Genomic DNA, 17200 nt, shown 5'->3' with positions numbered 1-17200 from the left:
CAAGGAAGCAAGACAAGGGAACGTGTGGCACCTGTGGCGCCAATGTGTACAAACAGGCATGACGCTCCAAACCAAGGTTCATGCCCATTTCTAAAGAGCAGATAAACTGAAGCTCGCAATCCCTGAAACAAGGTTGAGAAATATTATCCTGCATATGCATATGGAAATGTGAGTTACATGCATTTTCTGTAAGAGGATACATACAGTAGTTTAAAAGATAATTGCTGTGTTCTCCCCTCAATGTGAAAGTTTCTTATGGGCTGTTTGTATGCTGAAGCAGAAGAAGACCAGGGGTGGCGTGAGGACAAAGGGCTGGATATGTGAAAAATCTCATCTCACTTCTCAGATTTTAGGACATTCCAAGGGCAGCCTGCCATAATGCAAAGAGTTTAATCAGCTGAATCATCTGTCATTTCTATGAAAAGCTTGGATTTTTAGCCTCGATAAGCAGAGAGAGGAAGTAGTATCTTCAGAACATGTTGATAACTGGCTATCTAGAGTTGCTAGAAAGAAGGAAGCCCTGGCTTGGTTTTTATAGAGATAAAAACAGAAAGGTGACTCAGAGTGAAAGTAGCAAAATGGAAAAAAGCTGGATTACTAGTGGAAATTAAGAAAATAACGGAGAAGAATGCATTAGAACTTGAAACAGAACTTTTGAAAAAGCTTAAAAGATAAATGGAGAAAACAAAACAGAAGTGGATAAAACTATGCAGAAGGCAGTGACAGAAATTAAAGTCAGGAGATATAAAACAATATCAGTAGATAAACATGAAATGAAAACACTGATTGACAGAATGGTCAAGGCCAACACAAAAGGCGATACAGTATTGGCATAAAAACTAAGCTCATAAAGACTGATTGACTTAGTGGATGGAGGGTAGAGAAAATGTGAAATTACATGGATTTTCAGAAGGTGCATTTCCAACTTCTGTCCCAATGCTCTGGGAGGAAGCTATGGAAGGAGTGGGACAGGAAAAAATAAGTCTTTAATTACAGAAAATCACTGCCATTGGTAAAGTGATCCTGGCAGCAGTGATTTTTTTTTTTTTTTTTTTTTTTTTTTTTTGTAATTAAGGACTTCCCTATCCTGCAGGTCTCATTGCTTCCCAACGAAGGAAGGATTACACAGGAGCCTTGAAATAGAAATCAGATATGTTTAATTTCTGAAAAATTATCGCTGCTGCTGCTGTCATCAGTCTTATGTAGCTTAAGTTACGCCAACAGAATCCCACCCTCATTGCTAGTATTTTTAATGCTTTCCACAGAAACAGGTTTTGTGAAGCTGAAGAACAAAATGCAATTTTGCTACCAGGATTTTGCACAGCTGCCCTGTTATTTGGGGCTACTAGAACGATGAATCAGTGTTTCATACTTACCATTAACAAATATGTGTGGAAACTGGGGAGTAAGCATTTGCAGTAACTATAGACCTCCTAGGTCCCACAGCATGGGAAATCCTCTGTGATACAATTATAGAGCAATCTGTCCAATAATCTAATAAAGGCATGGTAGGGGCCAGACAAGAAACAGAAGCCTCCTGTAGCTTCTGAGGAAGTGTTTGAAGTAATTAGGAAATCTAACCATATGCTGCACTTGTACACAACACTGGTAACTAGATCACAGAACATAATTGAGGCACAAAAGGGGATGGGGGAGGGAGGTTTCTCTAAACATTGCTGCTAAAGCTGGTATGCTAGATGTTAGGCACGTATGGGCCTCTGAGGGAGTCTTTAGATAAAATGTCACTCTTCCGCCAGTGTGAAGCTGTGATTCATTGCTCCGGCAAAAACAAATGAGGGATATAATGGATGAGGAATAGCTAGATTAATAAACTTCAAGAAAATGCCTCATATAACAACAGAGCAAGGAACTGTACTCTTTCAGTAAGGGTATGTAAAAACTTAAGTGTGCTTTGGACTGTTAAAAATAAGCAGTGCCAACCAACTTTGGAATTCACAGGCACTGGTGATATATATGAAATGAATTCTGCTTTACATGAATTTTACATGTCTACAATATCTTCCTTCCTACTTTGCAGATTACTGTGCAAGCAAATTTGCAGCTGTTGGCTTTGCCGAGTCTATAGCTATGGAAATGCTGTCAATGGGGAAGACTGGTGTTAAATCCACAATTGTCTGTCCATTTTTCATAAACACCGGAATGTTTGATGGCTGTCAAACAAAGTGAGTTAACTTCTCATATACTTCTGTACGTGAAGCACTAAATTGATTGTTGGTACAATGAAGCTGAGTTGCCATATAACAACACTGCTCACCTACACCTTAGGTATTCATTCAAGAAGCAGATAGTACAGTGGCGATGGAGGAGAGTCCATGTATATTGATCTAAACATATGAATTAGTAGACACAAGCAAGTGTTCTAGACTCTTGTGTATGTTTACCATTCCCTCTTAGAGGTATATTTGAGAAGTAGATAATAGGAGTGAATGCAACTTAATGCACTTTTCCTTTTTTCATCCTTGGGAGGGACCATAGCTATACAGTAGCACATGCTCTTTGTATGCCAAAGGTTCCCAGTTTCCCTTCAGTCCCTAGTCATTCCAGTGAAAAGATCTATTAATAATGCAAAGGGAGACTTTTTATATCCCACTAATCACTCTGTCAGGGAACTTGAGTCCCACCATGATGGAGTGCCTGTTTTGCCCCCAAGAAAGTGTGTCTGTGTTTGGGTATGCATATATATATTTATTCACAAGCATTCTTTTATTATCATTTATAGTTAAGCTACAAAGAAACAATAGCCGCCCCAAGTAGATGCTGTCTAGAGGGGCGGGGTAAAAATCGAATAAATAAATAAAAATAAAATATTTAGAACAAATACTAAATTATTATTAGGTCAGAAGGTCACAGATGGATAACTCAAGTCAAAGAGTTGGCACACTACACTTGCAGTAGAGCACGGGAAACAAATTCTCACTAATTGTTAGGAAAATCCCACACAGACTATCATTTTGTCCCACCGGTAGAGAACCACTGCAGTGGACAGTGATGGAAAAATGATCTGAGCTAGTGTAAGGAGGCGCTCCTGTGTCACGTGCATTTCAGCATATAGAGACTGCATAGCAGAGCTTTTTCATATAATACTTGGATTTGTACCTAGCTTAATGTGAACTAAGTCATCCCTTACCCACTGTTTGAAACTTTTGCTATCATTCAATGCTTTAAATAGTCCCACCACCAGAACTTTTAATGTTTCTTTAATTAGGTAAGAGTGTATGTTTAAAACACAAACAAGATTATTTATCATGTATTTAGAATTATGCTATAGTGGCATTAATATGTAAACCTACTTAATTGGAAGGAGGTAAAACACCGGGCAAAACTTGACCGTTCAGAATTCCAATATCTTTTAACAGGTGGCCGCTCATCCTGCCCATTCTAGATGCAGAATATGCAGCTTCAAAAATTGTGACTGCTGTGCTGCAGAATCAAGTATATCTTTTTATGCCACGAAGCATACACGTCTTGCTGGCAGGGAAAAGGTAAGAATAACCTATTCTGATTTTATATCTATTTTGCATTCTTTCATGCTCTAAATAGCAAATGAAGGAACTCAAATGTGGCAGCCAGGGTCCTTAGTGGGTGAGGAAATATCAGCATACCTCCCCCACCCTGGCTGCTCTGCATTGGTTGCCCATTTGTTTCCGCATTGATTTCAAAGTTTTAATGATGACGTATAAAGCCCTAAACGGTTTGGGACCTCGATACCTGGCAGATCACCTTCTCCCACCCAGGTCTACTCGAATCACCCAACAAAGCCAGCAGGGATGGCTGAGGGGCCTTACGCCGAGAGAGGCCCGGAAAGAAAGAACAAGAAACCGGGCCTTCTCAGCAGTGGCCCCTCAGCTGTGGAATAATCTACCAACGGAAATCCGCTTGGCTCCCTTGCTGGGTGTTTTTAAAAGCCATTTAAAAACTTGGTTCTTTAGGCAGGCCTTCCCTCCAGTCAATTATCTGTTTCGTTTCTTTAATTTCCCATCTTGATAATGTATTTATTCACTAGTTAGTTGCTTGTATTATTCAGTTTTAATATATATTATTCTATTGTATTTTATCATTTTTTGTAAGCCGCCCCGAGTAGACTTTGTCTAGAGGGGCGGGATATAAATCTAAATAAAGTAAACATTATTGAGCTAATTTTAAAAGCCTGTTTGATTACCCTCAAAAAATGTTTTAGAGCAGGATAGGCAATCTTGCCAAGGCCACAGACCCCACATTCCATTTTGGCATAACAGACTGGAGGCCACCTCCATGCAAAAGGGGGCACCCCCCAACCACCAAATATTAGCAGCATAATCCACCCCTGTAAAAACATTAGCAAAACCATTTTCTGATCTGTAGCTATTTTAAATCTGTTCCATCTTGTTTAAATTTATTTCTAGTTAGCTGTTGTTTATAGTGTTTACAGTATGTGGATTTTTTAAACCTTACTTTTGCTTTTGTTTTGGCAGCTTTAGAAAGAGGGAAAGGTTCAAAAGTTTGTTTGAAAAGCTGTATGTGGTGTGTGGGCCAGATTATGCCCACCTATCTTTAAAATACTAATTAAGCAGTAAGCAATTAAAAGGAGCGCTCAGAGATTTTCTGTAATAAAGGAATTTGTTAGTTCCTACTGTCTAGAAGCTTGGAATATGCAGATGGGACAATTTTTATTCATTCATTCATTCATTCATTCATTCATTCATTCATTTATTTATACCCCGCCTATCTAGTCATTTCGACCACTCTAGGCGGCTTACAACATAAAGGATAAGTTCAAGAAAAATTTATAACAATTAATTAATTAAATGATTCTGCAAGATGGGAAAAATACAAAATAAATCAAATAAAGAGAAAAAGAATAAAAAAGGAAAGAGGACAGGAATTAACTGGAAGAGAAGGCCTGCCTATACATCCATGTTTTTAGTTGGTTCTTAAAAGTACCCAGCGAGGGTGCAGCGCAAATCTCTGGAACCACCGCCGAGAAGGCCTGGTTTCTAGTTCTTTCCTTCCGGGCCTCCCTCGGCGTCAGGACAAATCACTGGCAACTTTTCGACATTTTTTCCAAGCGTTTTTCAAATGTCCATAGACCTTTAAGACACTCAGATTAACCCAAAAGTTGTATGGGAAAACTAATTTGGCACTCTTTGATAATAGTTCATTTCAAATAATCTCTCACGGGCCTGCTACAGGCCCCAAAGGAGATGGGGCTACACTACACATGACAATCATGAGTGGATTTTCCAACATGTTTTCTTTTACTTCAAGGCAGCTATTGAAGAAACTCCAGATTACAACTGTTTTCTTTTTTCTCTTTTGTATTGTATTTAGATGTCCCTCATATTCTGAACTTCTAAATTGTAGTATATTTAGCTTGTGTATAAATCTGGCATTAGGAGGATGCCTTACTTGTGCAAAACAGTGGTAGGGACTATTAACTCATGCTATCACTTCTGCCACTTTTCTTTTACTGACTGAAACCTTTTGCTCTCACCTCTATTCTTTTTATCCCTAGAAGGGAGAAATACCCCAACATGCATCTTTTTGTGTGAGCAATGATTTAGACTGGAAAAACAGTATGGGTAGAATAGTTAATAGCCCAAGTTGCCATAGGCTGTTCTTATAGCTCACTACTGAAGACTGAAATCTCTAGATTTCGTGGCGCAGTGGTTAAAACGCTGTACTGCAGCTAAAATTGTGCTCACGACCTGGGGTTCAAATCCCAGGTAGCCGGCTCAAGGTTGACCCAGCTTTCCATCCTTCCGAGGTCGGTAAAATGAGTACCCAGCTTGCTGGGAGGGGCAATGTGTAGCCTGTATAATTAAAATTGTAAACCGCCCGGAGAGTGCTTGTAGCGCTATGGGGCGGTATATAAGTCCAATAAATAAATAATTAATAAATAAATAGATCTTGAACTTTTTGTACGAAAAAATTACAGTAATTTATTATCCAGAAAACGTTTACAGGAATGTGTTTGAAGGAAAAGATAACATGCAGACGCTGGAGGCATTAAAAAAAATTGATCTGCATTATCTTTCCTGCATTATCTTTTCATGCATCTTATCATGCTCTATTTGCCAGGCTCTGATATGTTTAAAATTACTATACTGTATAAGAATTTCATAGCAGAAACTCACCTAATAGTGGTCTACCATACTGAGAGAAGCTACATACTAGGAAATGTTTAATCTAGTGGCAACCTGCCTCATTTCATTTGGCAAGGAGATAAAAAGATGGGGAGGGGGACTTAACATTTCTGAATATATGGGGGGCGGGAAGTAATGGATTCCGATGTTGCATTTGGGCAAATAAGGAAAAAAGGCACCATCTGATTGTGTCTGATAGATAATATAGTTTCATCTAAGGGTGTAGAGAAGACTGTCTTTCCATCGGAGTCTAATGTGTTCCTGTTGCTTTCTGTTTGTTTTAGAAAGACATAGAAAGAGGAGCTGATTAAGTTTCATTTGTTTAGAGTGGCTTTTTATTAGTATGTACAGGTAAATAAAATACTAATTGCATTGAGATCACGACATTGTCCCTTTTGATTTTCCAACTATTTTATCAGCCATTTAAATTTCTTTTATGAATATTTAGCCACCTTGAGTAAAACCTTTTTTAAAAGAAGAGTAACAGCACAATAATAAATAGAATAATTCATCCAAAGGGAAGAGATAAATTCTGAAATTTAACTTGCAGTGGCTTATGTTATTTCTCTCCATTCCTAGTGTGGTGCCTACAAAATTGTTTTTTCTTCTTGCGAAATATATGGGAAATTTCCATTTTATGGATACATTCAGAGGTTGGACAAAGAAGACCGAAGGCATTAAATATCAGAAAGCATCAACAAAAACCCCAGGATCACTTGACTGACCTGAGTGAAAAGCAGGTCTATACACCTTCTGCAGCAATTCTTTCTGTTGTGAATATGTGTGCATAATTCAATATAGAGATGAATAAAATCTGATCTAAAACTAAATTGCACCATCACTAAAATATGAATTACTTTGATTTCACCTGCTTTTAAAATTCCTACACCTCTGCTTAATGTGGCTTGCAAACTAATAATTTACTGCAATAAAATTTATTTAACTTCTACGTGACATTTGAATTTTTAAAAAAGCTAACATTAGCTTCTATAAATAAAACAGTGGCAATAATGAATACTGCTTTCCACTTCGGTGTTCATTATCCTCTCAAAAGCCTGAAGAAAGTTACAAGTCTCTTGGAGAATTAAGAATACCTTGCTGTACAGTCAGGAGCTGTGCGTTCAATTCCTCACCGTATCTCCCAGAAGAGCCAGCCTGTATAGGCTTGGGCAAGCTGTACAATCCTAGTGTGCCTCCAGAAGTAGGCCATGATAAATCACACATAAAAGGATAAGTATAAGTTAGAGTCAACTTAACAGGATATTGTCAATATTTTTTGAAGCAGCCTTATGAGGTACAATTCTAGTGGTGGCTGTCACCAATATAGGGTAGGGAAGAGGGCAGTGTCACCAGAATTGAAGGCCACAAGATTATTAGAGGTGAAACAGTCTTCTAAACCCTCAACAGCCCACATAAAGAAACTGAAGCACATGAGCTTCGTAGGGGTGAGGAAAGGAATCCCCTAAATGTATACCAAAGCATACTCCCGCCAAACCTTCCAGATGCTCTGCTGTCACAGCAGAGATTGCCTCTTGTGTACAAGTTGCTCTTATTCTGCTGACAGGTTTCCCATATGCAACTCCCTGGTCCCTGTATGGACAGAATGTCAGGCTGGATAAGCCAGTGTCTGATGCAACATTTCTTATGTATTTAGAACAGGAACTGGATTACTCAGGAGCAAGGAGCATAACAACACCCAAAACTGACCCCTCTCCAGAAAATTTTCCAACACCATAAAAGCACTCCTTTCGAGACATATTTTCCTGTTCTACCAATAATCTGTGTTTTAGACTAGAAAAACTAAACTGTGGTTGGTAAGTGGAAAATGGGGGAGGGATGATCCCCACATTGCAGGGAAAAATGCAGGCATGAAAAGTGGCGAGACCCACCACAGAGGTTTAAAGAAGGCACACTAGGGAGTCTTGAAAAAATAAACAAAAAAACCACTCATACCCTGTAGAATTTTTTAAAATAAGCAAAAATCGAAGGCCCACGAGTCTTGGAAAAGTAAATAAAAATCAAGCAGGCCCATTTGAGAATGTATTAAAACATTGCAAAATTTGCCCTGCCTCACCAAAAATTTTTCTCCAAAAGCAAAAATTACCTAGACCCACAATTTTTAAAAAATATTTGAAGTTAATAGAAAGAGTCTCAATTCCAGTAAGAGTTTGTTTTTAAAAATAGCCTTTAAAAATGAGTGATCCTGGCTACCCTGTTAGCAAGCACCCATTTCATTTCTGTAGACACTTTGCTTTGTTCATGCTTTTTGGAAGTATTAGTGCTATCATCTTCAGTATTATTTTATGCATTTTATTTATATCCCACTGTTCTCCCTATACAGGAACCAGCTGAAAACATTGTTATAAGATTAAAATTCAATTAAATATACACTCAACACTAATTTAAAACAATAGGAGGCACATCAGAAAAGTAAAAATGCAGCATTATCTTAGCTCTCTTAGTCACCAGTTGCTGAAAGCCTGCCAGATGAAATGACCTAGTCTTCCTGTCTAGGATTCCCACGTGAGGGCCGCCACTGAAAAGAAACCCCTCAGGTTCCTAACCAAAACATACCCTTAAGAGTGGCAGAGCGGACATAAGGGTGTCCGTCTTAGAACACAGCAAGGATTGCATGGAGAGATGCTGTACTTCAGACAGCTAAAACCTGAGTCTTATTGGGCTTTCTCACTTGTAACCAGCACTTCCAAATATATCCCAGAACAGCCCAGTACACAGTGATGCTGTTATAACAAAGACGTTCTGTTTTGCTCGTAAAAAAGGAGCAGTCCTGCCACATCATCTTGAATCTACTTAAGTTTTTCAAGGAACCATGCTACCTGAATAAGAGAAAAATACTTTTGTTTAACAACTGCCCCTACAAAGCAAGGCAAAGGCCATTATAACCCCACTTATGTGCTATTCCTACTTATTCCTTATATATATTTTCTCCTTGCCTGCCTAACTGACGGCTTAAAAAGACATTCCCAACATTTTCACTTTTGAAGACATGAAGATGGAGGGATCCCTACCTTCAGGTGGAAAGAAGACTGGAGGGGAGAACTCAGGTGGTGGTATTGAGTGACTCCTGCTCAATGCCTTGGCCATTGGCCTGTGGCATTGCTCAGGGTTCTGCTTTGTCACCCACGCTTTTTAACATCTACATGAAACCACTGGGAGAGGTTGTCCTGAGTTTTGGTGCTTGGTGTCACTAGTATGCGGATGACACCCAACTTTATCTCTCCTTTCCATCTAATTCCAGGGAAGCTGTCTTGACTCTAAACCAGTGCTTGGCATCAGTAATGGACTGGATGAGGGCAAACAAACTGAAACTTAATCCAGAGAAGAGGTGCTCCTGGTCAGTTGCAAGGGAGATAAGGAAATAGGGATACTACCTGTGCTGGATGGGGTTACACTCCCCCTGAAAACTCAGGTCTGCAGCTTGGGTGTACTCCTGGATGCATTTGCAGAGCTAAAGCTGGTGCACCAGCTGCGCCTGTTCCTTGAGATGTCAGATTTGCCTACAGTGACACATGCTTTAGTTACATCCTGTTTGGATTACTGTAATGTGCTCTATGTGGGGATGCCTTTGAAAATGGTTTGGAAACTTCAGCTGAGACAAAACTCTGCAGCCAGACTACAGACTGGGGCCAGCTACAGGGAGCATATAACACACCTGTTACAAGAATTACAGTGGCTACGTCCATTTCCAGGTCCAATTTAAAGTGCTGGTCATTACCTATAAAGCTTGGGTCCAGGCTACCTGAAGGACTGTATCTCCCTATACGTGCTTTCTCAGCAGTTAAGACCAGTAGGAGGCAGCCCTCCGCTTAGTCCCATTGCCACCACAAGCATAGCTGATGGGGACACAGGAGAGGGCCTTCTCTGTGACAGCTCCCATGCTGTGGAACGCTCTTCCTCAGGAGATCAGGATGGTCCCCTCCCTTTTATCCTTTCAAAAATGAATCCCTGAACCAAGTTTAGCAGATAATTTTAATCTTTTCCATGTTTTAATCTTTTAATTTAATTTTAAATCATATATTGTCTTTTAATATTTAAATTACTGTGTTTTTAACTGTGTGAATTATAATGCCTTGAGTCCCTTTGTTGGGAGAAATATGGCATACAAATAAAAATAATACTGCCCCTCCTTAACCCGCACCTCTCTGTGCCCATACTCTGACCTGTAGTCTTTCTGTACTGGCTGAAGAAGCACGCAGTTATCTGGCATTTTTGTTAGCCGTGGACGAAAGCACTGGCAATACAGTTACAGTTCATCTAGCCATTTTTTAGAGGCCTAGAGGCATGAAGGCAGACGTGTCTGTCAGTGAGGAGCTCTTGGATGTGGTCGCCATTCATGGGACAACAAATGGGACATCTTCATTGCAGTGGAGGAGTCTCAAAGTAAAATTAAATTACCCTGGGAAAACTTGGTGGGGCTTACTATTGATGGCACACCTGCAATGTTGGACAAAAAACTGGCTTGGGTTGGACTGTTGAATGAGAAAATGCAAAAAAGTAACTGCCACACACCTCTAATAACTTACCACTGCGTTATCTACCAAGCAGCTGTGTGTGGCAAGATTCTCGAACTGGATAACACAGTCACAAAAACCGTGAACTTCCTTCATGCTCGGGGCCTTAATTATCAATTCCAAATGTTTTTGATAGAGGTGGGCACAGAACATACGGATGTGCCATACCATACAGAAGTAAGGTGGCTGAGTAGGAGCACCGTTCTCAAGTGATTATATGAGCTTTTGAAAGAAATTCTCTTTTCATGCAAAAGGGAAGCCCTTTCCTGAACTGTCAGTTCCAAACTGGCTGTGTGATTTTGGCATGTTGTGTGACATAACAACGCTTATTGCCCAACTGGGTCAGAGGCTGCTGGGAAGAAGCAAGTCATAACTGCAATATATATAATGCAATCACAACTTTTCAGAAAAAAATTGCACCTATGGAAGTCCCAGCTTGACCAAATGGATCTTGCCCACTTCCCTATCTGTCAGAGCATCTCAACCTCATTCCCAGATGCTTTTTCATATGCTTGTTTGGCTACCGAAGTGGATCAGCTGCTTAATGAATTTGATTGGCGATTCTCTGACTTTAAATAACAGCACTTCACCTTTACCAACTTTGTCAATCTTTTCACTATTGATATTGACAGTGCAATACATCACTTTCAGATGGAATATATAAATTAAATAAATAAATAAGTAAATAAAATAAACTTCAGCGCAACAGTAGCCAGAGAGCAAAATTCCAGGATGCTGCAGTTGAGGACTTTACTGCCACCTCTGCCTGCTTTGATGCCACAGCTCTGATGTCAAGCTGCTCATGTTCTGTCTATGTTGGGAACACCTACCTATGTGAACAAGACCAAGCACAGAACACGCATCACCGGTGACAACCTCCATGCTGTTTTATGGATTGCTACTGCACAAGACCTAAAGTCAGACATTGACGCACTGACCTCAGGAAAACTGTCAGTTATCCGGTCAGAAAACAAATAGGTAATTTTAAAAAAACATTTAGGTATATACAAAACATTTAGGTACAGTATATACAAAACATTTAGGTATATATCAAAATGTATTTCCAATAAGAACAAGTACAATGTAACAATGTTTGCATTCTAATTGTAACTATTTCATTTGTTTTGTGTTTGTTATATATAGAAATTGATCAAAGGATGAGGAAGGTGTTTGATATGGTGTCTCGAGTTGAGGTGAGATCTACTTGATGTGTACAGGACCAGGCAACATAAACTTATCAACTTTATATGCTGCAGATTACAGCCTAATAAAGAGGACAACCCCAAAAATGCTTGTACCTATACCTTGCACTTTGGAATAAAAAAGGGGCTAATACGCCAATTTGAAGCAGCAGATTGACTTTCGTGTTCACCTTTTTTTGTTCACCGCAATTATTTTGCTATAGTTCTCACCGTCTCAACTGAGACCAAACAGTTAAAAAAGTCAATATAATAAACAGTGCTTGGTTATATTTGATGATTAAAAATATTTGTTACTAAAACTCACTTTTCAATAAATTGAAAGAGCTTCAAAAGCAGGGAAACGGAGATCTAAGAGCCTTTTCCGATGTCCCTTTTTGCTCCTGTAAAAGTGTCTTAAACTGTTTGAAACCTGTTTTAAATGCTTGCAATCGTTAGCGCACCTCCTGAAACCTACGCAAACTTAATTTGGTGGTGCTCTGAGTTTTCGTTAATTTTTGGTGAATTTTTTTATTCTCCATTGAAAGCCATTGAACGGTCCGTCCAATGCTTCTCAATGAGAGAGAAAAAAATCCACCAAAAATTAACGACGCCTCAGAACAACACCAAATTAAGTTTGCTTACGTTTCACAAGCTGGACTATCGATGCCAAGCATTTAAAACAGGTTTCAAACAGTTTAAGGCACTTTTAAATGAGTGAAAAGAGACATCGTTGTGCGAAAATTCCCCATAGGAAACATCGTTGTGTGAGGCGGCAAATTTTTCAGAAAAAGCCATCGTTGTGTGAATTTATCGTTGTGCGAGGCACCACTATAGTTATCCATGACACCCAGTTGGAAGTTAATAAAAGGTCGATGCAAACAACCTTTGCTTCAAACATCCCCCCCCCCCCAATTGGGGGGATTAAGGGAAAGAAAGTGGTGCCCAAACTTGAACCCACTCACTGTCAGAGTATTAAAAATTTACAGGCCTGATCTGAACAGAACAGAAGCATTGATGAGCTGCCATGATATCCAGGTGTGTAAAATGCTGAGTCACAGTGACTCTGGAGAGGTGGTGCCTGGATGATGCAACACTTGCTCTGATTGGGCAACGGCAGATGCTTAAGTGTATATAAATGAAATGTATGGAGAACATGTACCACCCTTCACTTTGATAATTCCATGCTGTTGTGCTGCCGCTTTGTATATTTGTATATGCTATAAAATACAGGTGTCTTGCTGGAGGAAGCTGAACGTGTCTGCGTGAGTTATTTTGCCATCAGGACCTGAAAACATTACTCTGCTGGATTCTCGCAGATTCACGGTTCTGCTTTGTGTCCTACTTTTGCATTCACCTGTGATCATAAGCAAGTCTTGTTTTGGTGTGCAATCAATTTCCATCTGGATGCTTGCCTAAAAACTTTCGATTTCATCTTCTTCAGCATCTGCAGTTGGAGCACAGACTTGAATGGTGATTCTGTTGATAAATTTTAATATACGGCATTATTTGGTCAGGCTTTGCACGATAGCCCCCCCCCCAACTGCCTACACTACATCTTGCTTCAGTATTAGAACTACTCCATTTCTTCTGGGTTTGTCATTTCCAGAGAACACTTTGTAGCTGCCTGATTGAACATATATCCCATTCCAGTCTACTCAAGTTCACCAATATCTAGCACTGCAATGTTTAAATGTTTCATTTCTTGCTTTAGAGTTTCCAGTTTATCTTGTTTATACTTTTCATGTTACATGTTATATGTGTTGTTCATATTGGATTCACTTTTGTGCGTATCAGCCACTAGACATCCTTTTAGCCTTAATCTAGCCGCATGGTGGGACGTGGTGGCGCTGCGGGCTAAACAGCAGAAGCCTGTGCTGCAGGGTCAGAAGACGAAGCAGTTGTAAGATCGAATCCATGCGACGGAGTGAGCGCCCGTTGCTTGTCCCAGCTCCCACCAACCTAGTGGTTCGAAAGCATGCAAATGCAAGTAGATAAATAGGGACCACTTCAGTGGGAAGGTAACAGCGTTCTGTGTCTAAGTCGCACTGGCCATGTGACCACAGAAGATTGTCTTCGGACAAATGCTGGCTCTATGGCTTGGAAACGGGGATGAGCACAGCCCCCTAGAGTCGAACACAACTGGACAAAAATTTGTCAAGGGGAACCTTTACCTTTAGCTGCGTCACTGACAACAGAGCTATCCACACTTGTCCTCTGCTCCACAGTTGCTGACTAGGTGCTTTCCAATGTAGGAGTCTCATCTTGCAGCATTATCTCTTGTTTCATTTTTGACTGCCTCATCACAGGGTTTCCATGGCAAGGAAAGTTTATCAGGAATTCTGCACAGTACTAACAAAACTTTTAGTTTGAGTGTCACTACCATTGCTTCCTCTGCCAGTGTTACCTTCAGTTACTGCTGCTGTCTAGTAGCTATCTTGAAGAAGTTTGGGTGCATCTTAATCTGTGTCTTAGCTGTGAACATTCCTTTTTGAATTACTTTGCTAGAAGTCCAGGAACATGAATCTACCTTCCTGATGACACTATTCTCTGTTTCCCTGACACACTCAAACACCTTAATCACATGAATGTTTGTATCCAAGAAATGTAAAATATTTTTAATGAAACATACAGATGCAATTCAATAAACAGAATGCTGAATGTGTAATTGTTTAAGCAGTGTTCTATCTTCCCAGTTAAGACTACAAAGCATTAGAGGCATATCACTGATTTTTCAACTGTGCCGGAAAAGAAGCTGTTAATCAATGGAAAGGGTACTTACCATTTTATTAAGCACGATATTCCATTAATTGGCACGAGCAAGTGGCGATGAATATGAAGTTCCATTTCCATTAATTTGATTAGCAAAAGGATGCCATTTATTATAAACCTTACTCTGGTTCTGGACGTTTCTTAACTTTTCATTTTGGGGAGTAATTATTTTCAAATGGTGGCAACTTCTCATGGGTAACTTCGGTAGATAAATCCTGCATCTTCCAGTATTGAGAATGATTGGGTGAGCTCATTTTGGAGAACAATGTTCCCTTACAGAATATTGACAGTGAATTTCTAATTGCTGCTAAAATGGTAGACTATAGGATTAGATTATTTCACTCACCTCTAACCAACACAGAAGTGTTAAGTCATTTTTACAATCTTGAAGGTCACTTTCTACACCAAATTTAGAGGTTGGCTGTTCTCAATACTTTTGCTTAGCAATGCATGAGCTACAGTATATTCATTTTTTATACTTTCCAACTGCAAATTCTATGGTAAAAATTTTGAGAAATTTCTAGAACATTCTTCTCATAGATAATTTCCCTATCTGACAAAGTTCAAATAAAAAAAACCTTGGTAATGACTTCTGTGCCAATGCACATGTATACTTTACCACTTAAAAACATCCACATGGCACCCCTTATCATATATACTGTCTGCTGTATAAATCTGTTCTATATTTATCCAGAGACTGTACTAATCTTTCAACCGCTCTCACTCTTCTGTACATATTAGTAACAGATAATTCTTTCCAACGTAGGAACTGCTGCTTTGCTTCCATTGCGGGGAGTCTTGTTTGTGTTTTATATCAGGCTAGTCTGTTCATCTTGATATGCTAAAATCTGAAAACAGAACTAAATGTTTAGCAGACACTGCCGTATCAGTTATCTTATGAACAATGTTTCCTATTAACATCAAAAACAGCTCTATAAGTAATTTAGTAATATGAATCTTACCTTTCCTAGCAATACCAACAGAAATGCAATTTAGTTGTTTCTTGGCATTAATGATACAATTCTGTATTATGACACTAACCTCTAACACATAAATCAAAATGATGGCTTCCTTATGTACATATTTGTGGTGGCCTGTGAAGTCATACTTGACATAAACATGCATTTATGAAGATATAAGTAAATTAAACATTTAACTGAAACGTTGTTCAGATTTTACCATATGCAGGACAGAGACATCATATTGCTTTGCATTTTCCTTCTCTGTGGATGCATGTGTCATGGCAAGGCTCTGGAATAGTGACCTTGGGTAACTAAAGTGTTCTTATACTACAACTCCCAGAAACCCTGGCGAGCACAGCTGGTGATAAAGGCTTCTGAGAATTGCAATCCAAGAACACCCGGGTTATTGAAAGTTGAGAACCACTTTTCCAGTGGTTTCTCCAGTTTCTTTGCTTATATGTTTGATAAAACAAATAGTACAGTGGGCCCTTGACTTACGAACGGCCCTAGTTTATTTATTTATTTTATTTATTTATATGCCGCCCACACTACCCAGAGGTCTCTGGGCGGCTTACAATAATCAAAATTCAACACAGTAAAAGATAAAATAATTAAAATACAATTAAAATTGCCATCAGACCCACAGCTAATATTATTTCAATTAAAAGCCTTCTGGAACAGGAAGGTTTTGACCTGACGCCGAAATGTCATCAGCGTCGGCGCCAGATGAATCTCAGTCGGGAGGGCATTCCATAGTCTGGGGGCAGCTGCCGAAAAGGCCCTTTGTCTACAAACCGTCCCTCTTACCTCCTTAAGGGACGCCTCTTTCAAAAGGGCCCCCTGGCTAGATCTTAACTGCCGGGTAGGTTCATATGGAAGGAGGCGGTCCTTCAGGTATCCAGGGCCCAAGTCGTTTAGTTGCGAACGTTTCGGGATACGAACCCGATCTCATGGCAAGTAGCAGACCCTACTTGCGAACGCAGATCAAGTTACAAACCAAAAAGGCAGGGAGAAAGGCCGGGAAGTTCGAATTTCCTGCCCTTCCTCCCTGCCTTTGGAGCTTTCAAAAGGCTTCCTCCGATGTTGGGGGAAAGCCCTTTGAAACCTCTGAAGGCACTGATCACAGCAGCGGGAACCTCTAGGGAGGTCTCCCATGGTGGCGTGAAAGCAGGGGAAAAGCTTGAAATACTGTAAAAAATGGTGCTTTTCCCCTGCCCTGGGGAGGCGTCTGAAAGTGGTGCTTGCTGCAGGGGTGGGTCCGGAGGGTCCGGGGGGGGGGAAGGATGTTCCGTGCACTTTTTTTTCGTATCTCGAAAAAAGTTCACAAGTTGAGTCCATTTTTCCCTAGTAGAGTGGTTTGTAAGTCGAAATGTTTGTATCTAAAGCCGTTTGTAAGTTGAGAATTGACTGTATTGTAGTCAGGTAATGTCACTTTATGTAGCAAGAATATTCAATGTGGAGAAAATATTACAAACTGAAATCTCTTATACTTCCTTGTAGGATATTACCGGCATCTTTGATCAAGAAAGTATTTAAATTTTCCAAATGCCTCTATGTACGTACGTACGTACGTACGTATGTATGTATGTACGTACGTAGTGGTGCCTCGCTTA

General features: G+C 39.8%; 1 protein-coding gene across 2 annotated transcripts in view; it reads left to right on the top strand.

The window, feature by feature from the left end:
• LOC110089703 (epidermal retinol dehydrogenase 2) overlaps positions 1-12027 on the top strand; it is a 38317-nt gene extending 26290 nt beyond the window's left edge. Inside the window, exons 5-7 of one of the 2 annotated variants that reach the window (XM_072998946.2) lie at positions 2039-2183; positions 3378-3503; positions 11819-12027. In XM_072998946.2, coding sequence (XP_072855047.1) covers positions 2039-2183; positions 3378-3503; positions 11819-11825 — 278 coding nt within the window. In that variant the 3' untranslated portion in view covers positions 11826-12027. Of the gene's footprint in view, positions 1-2038; positions 2184-3377; positions 3504-6722; positions 7093-11818 lie in introns of those variants that run through there. The other variant, XM_072998947.2, reaches the window with a different exon arrangement.
• Positions 12028-17200: the final 5173 nt, after the last annotated feature.

The sequence above is a fragment of the Pogona vitticeps genome, chromosome 4 (assembly GCF_051106095.1).
Source record: "Pogona vitticeps strain Pit_001003342236 chromosome 4, PviZW2.1, whole genome shotgun sequence".
Classification (NCBI taxonomy): Eukaryota; Metazoa; Chordata; class Lepidosauria; order Squamata; family Agamidae; genus Pogona; species Pogona vitticeps.
The sequence above is the reverse complement of the archived record's forward strand: the minus strand, read 5'-3'. Positions and strand labels throughout refer to the sequence as shown.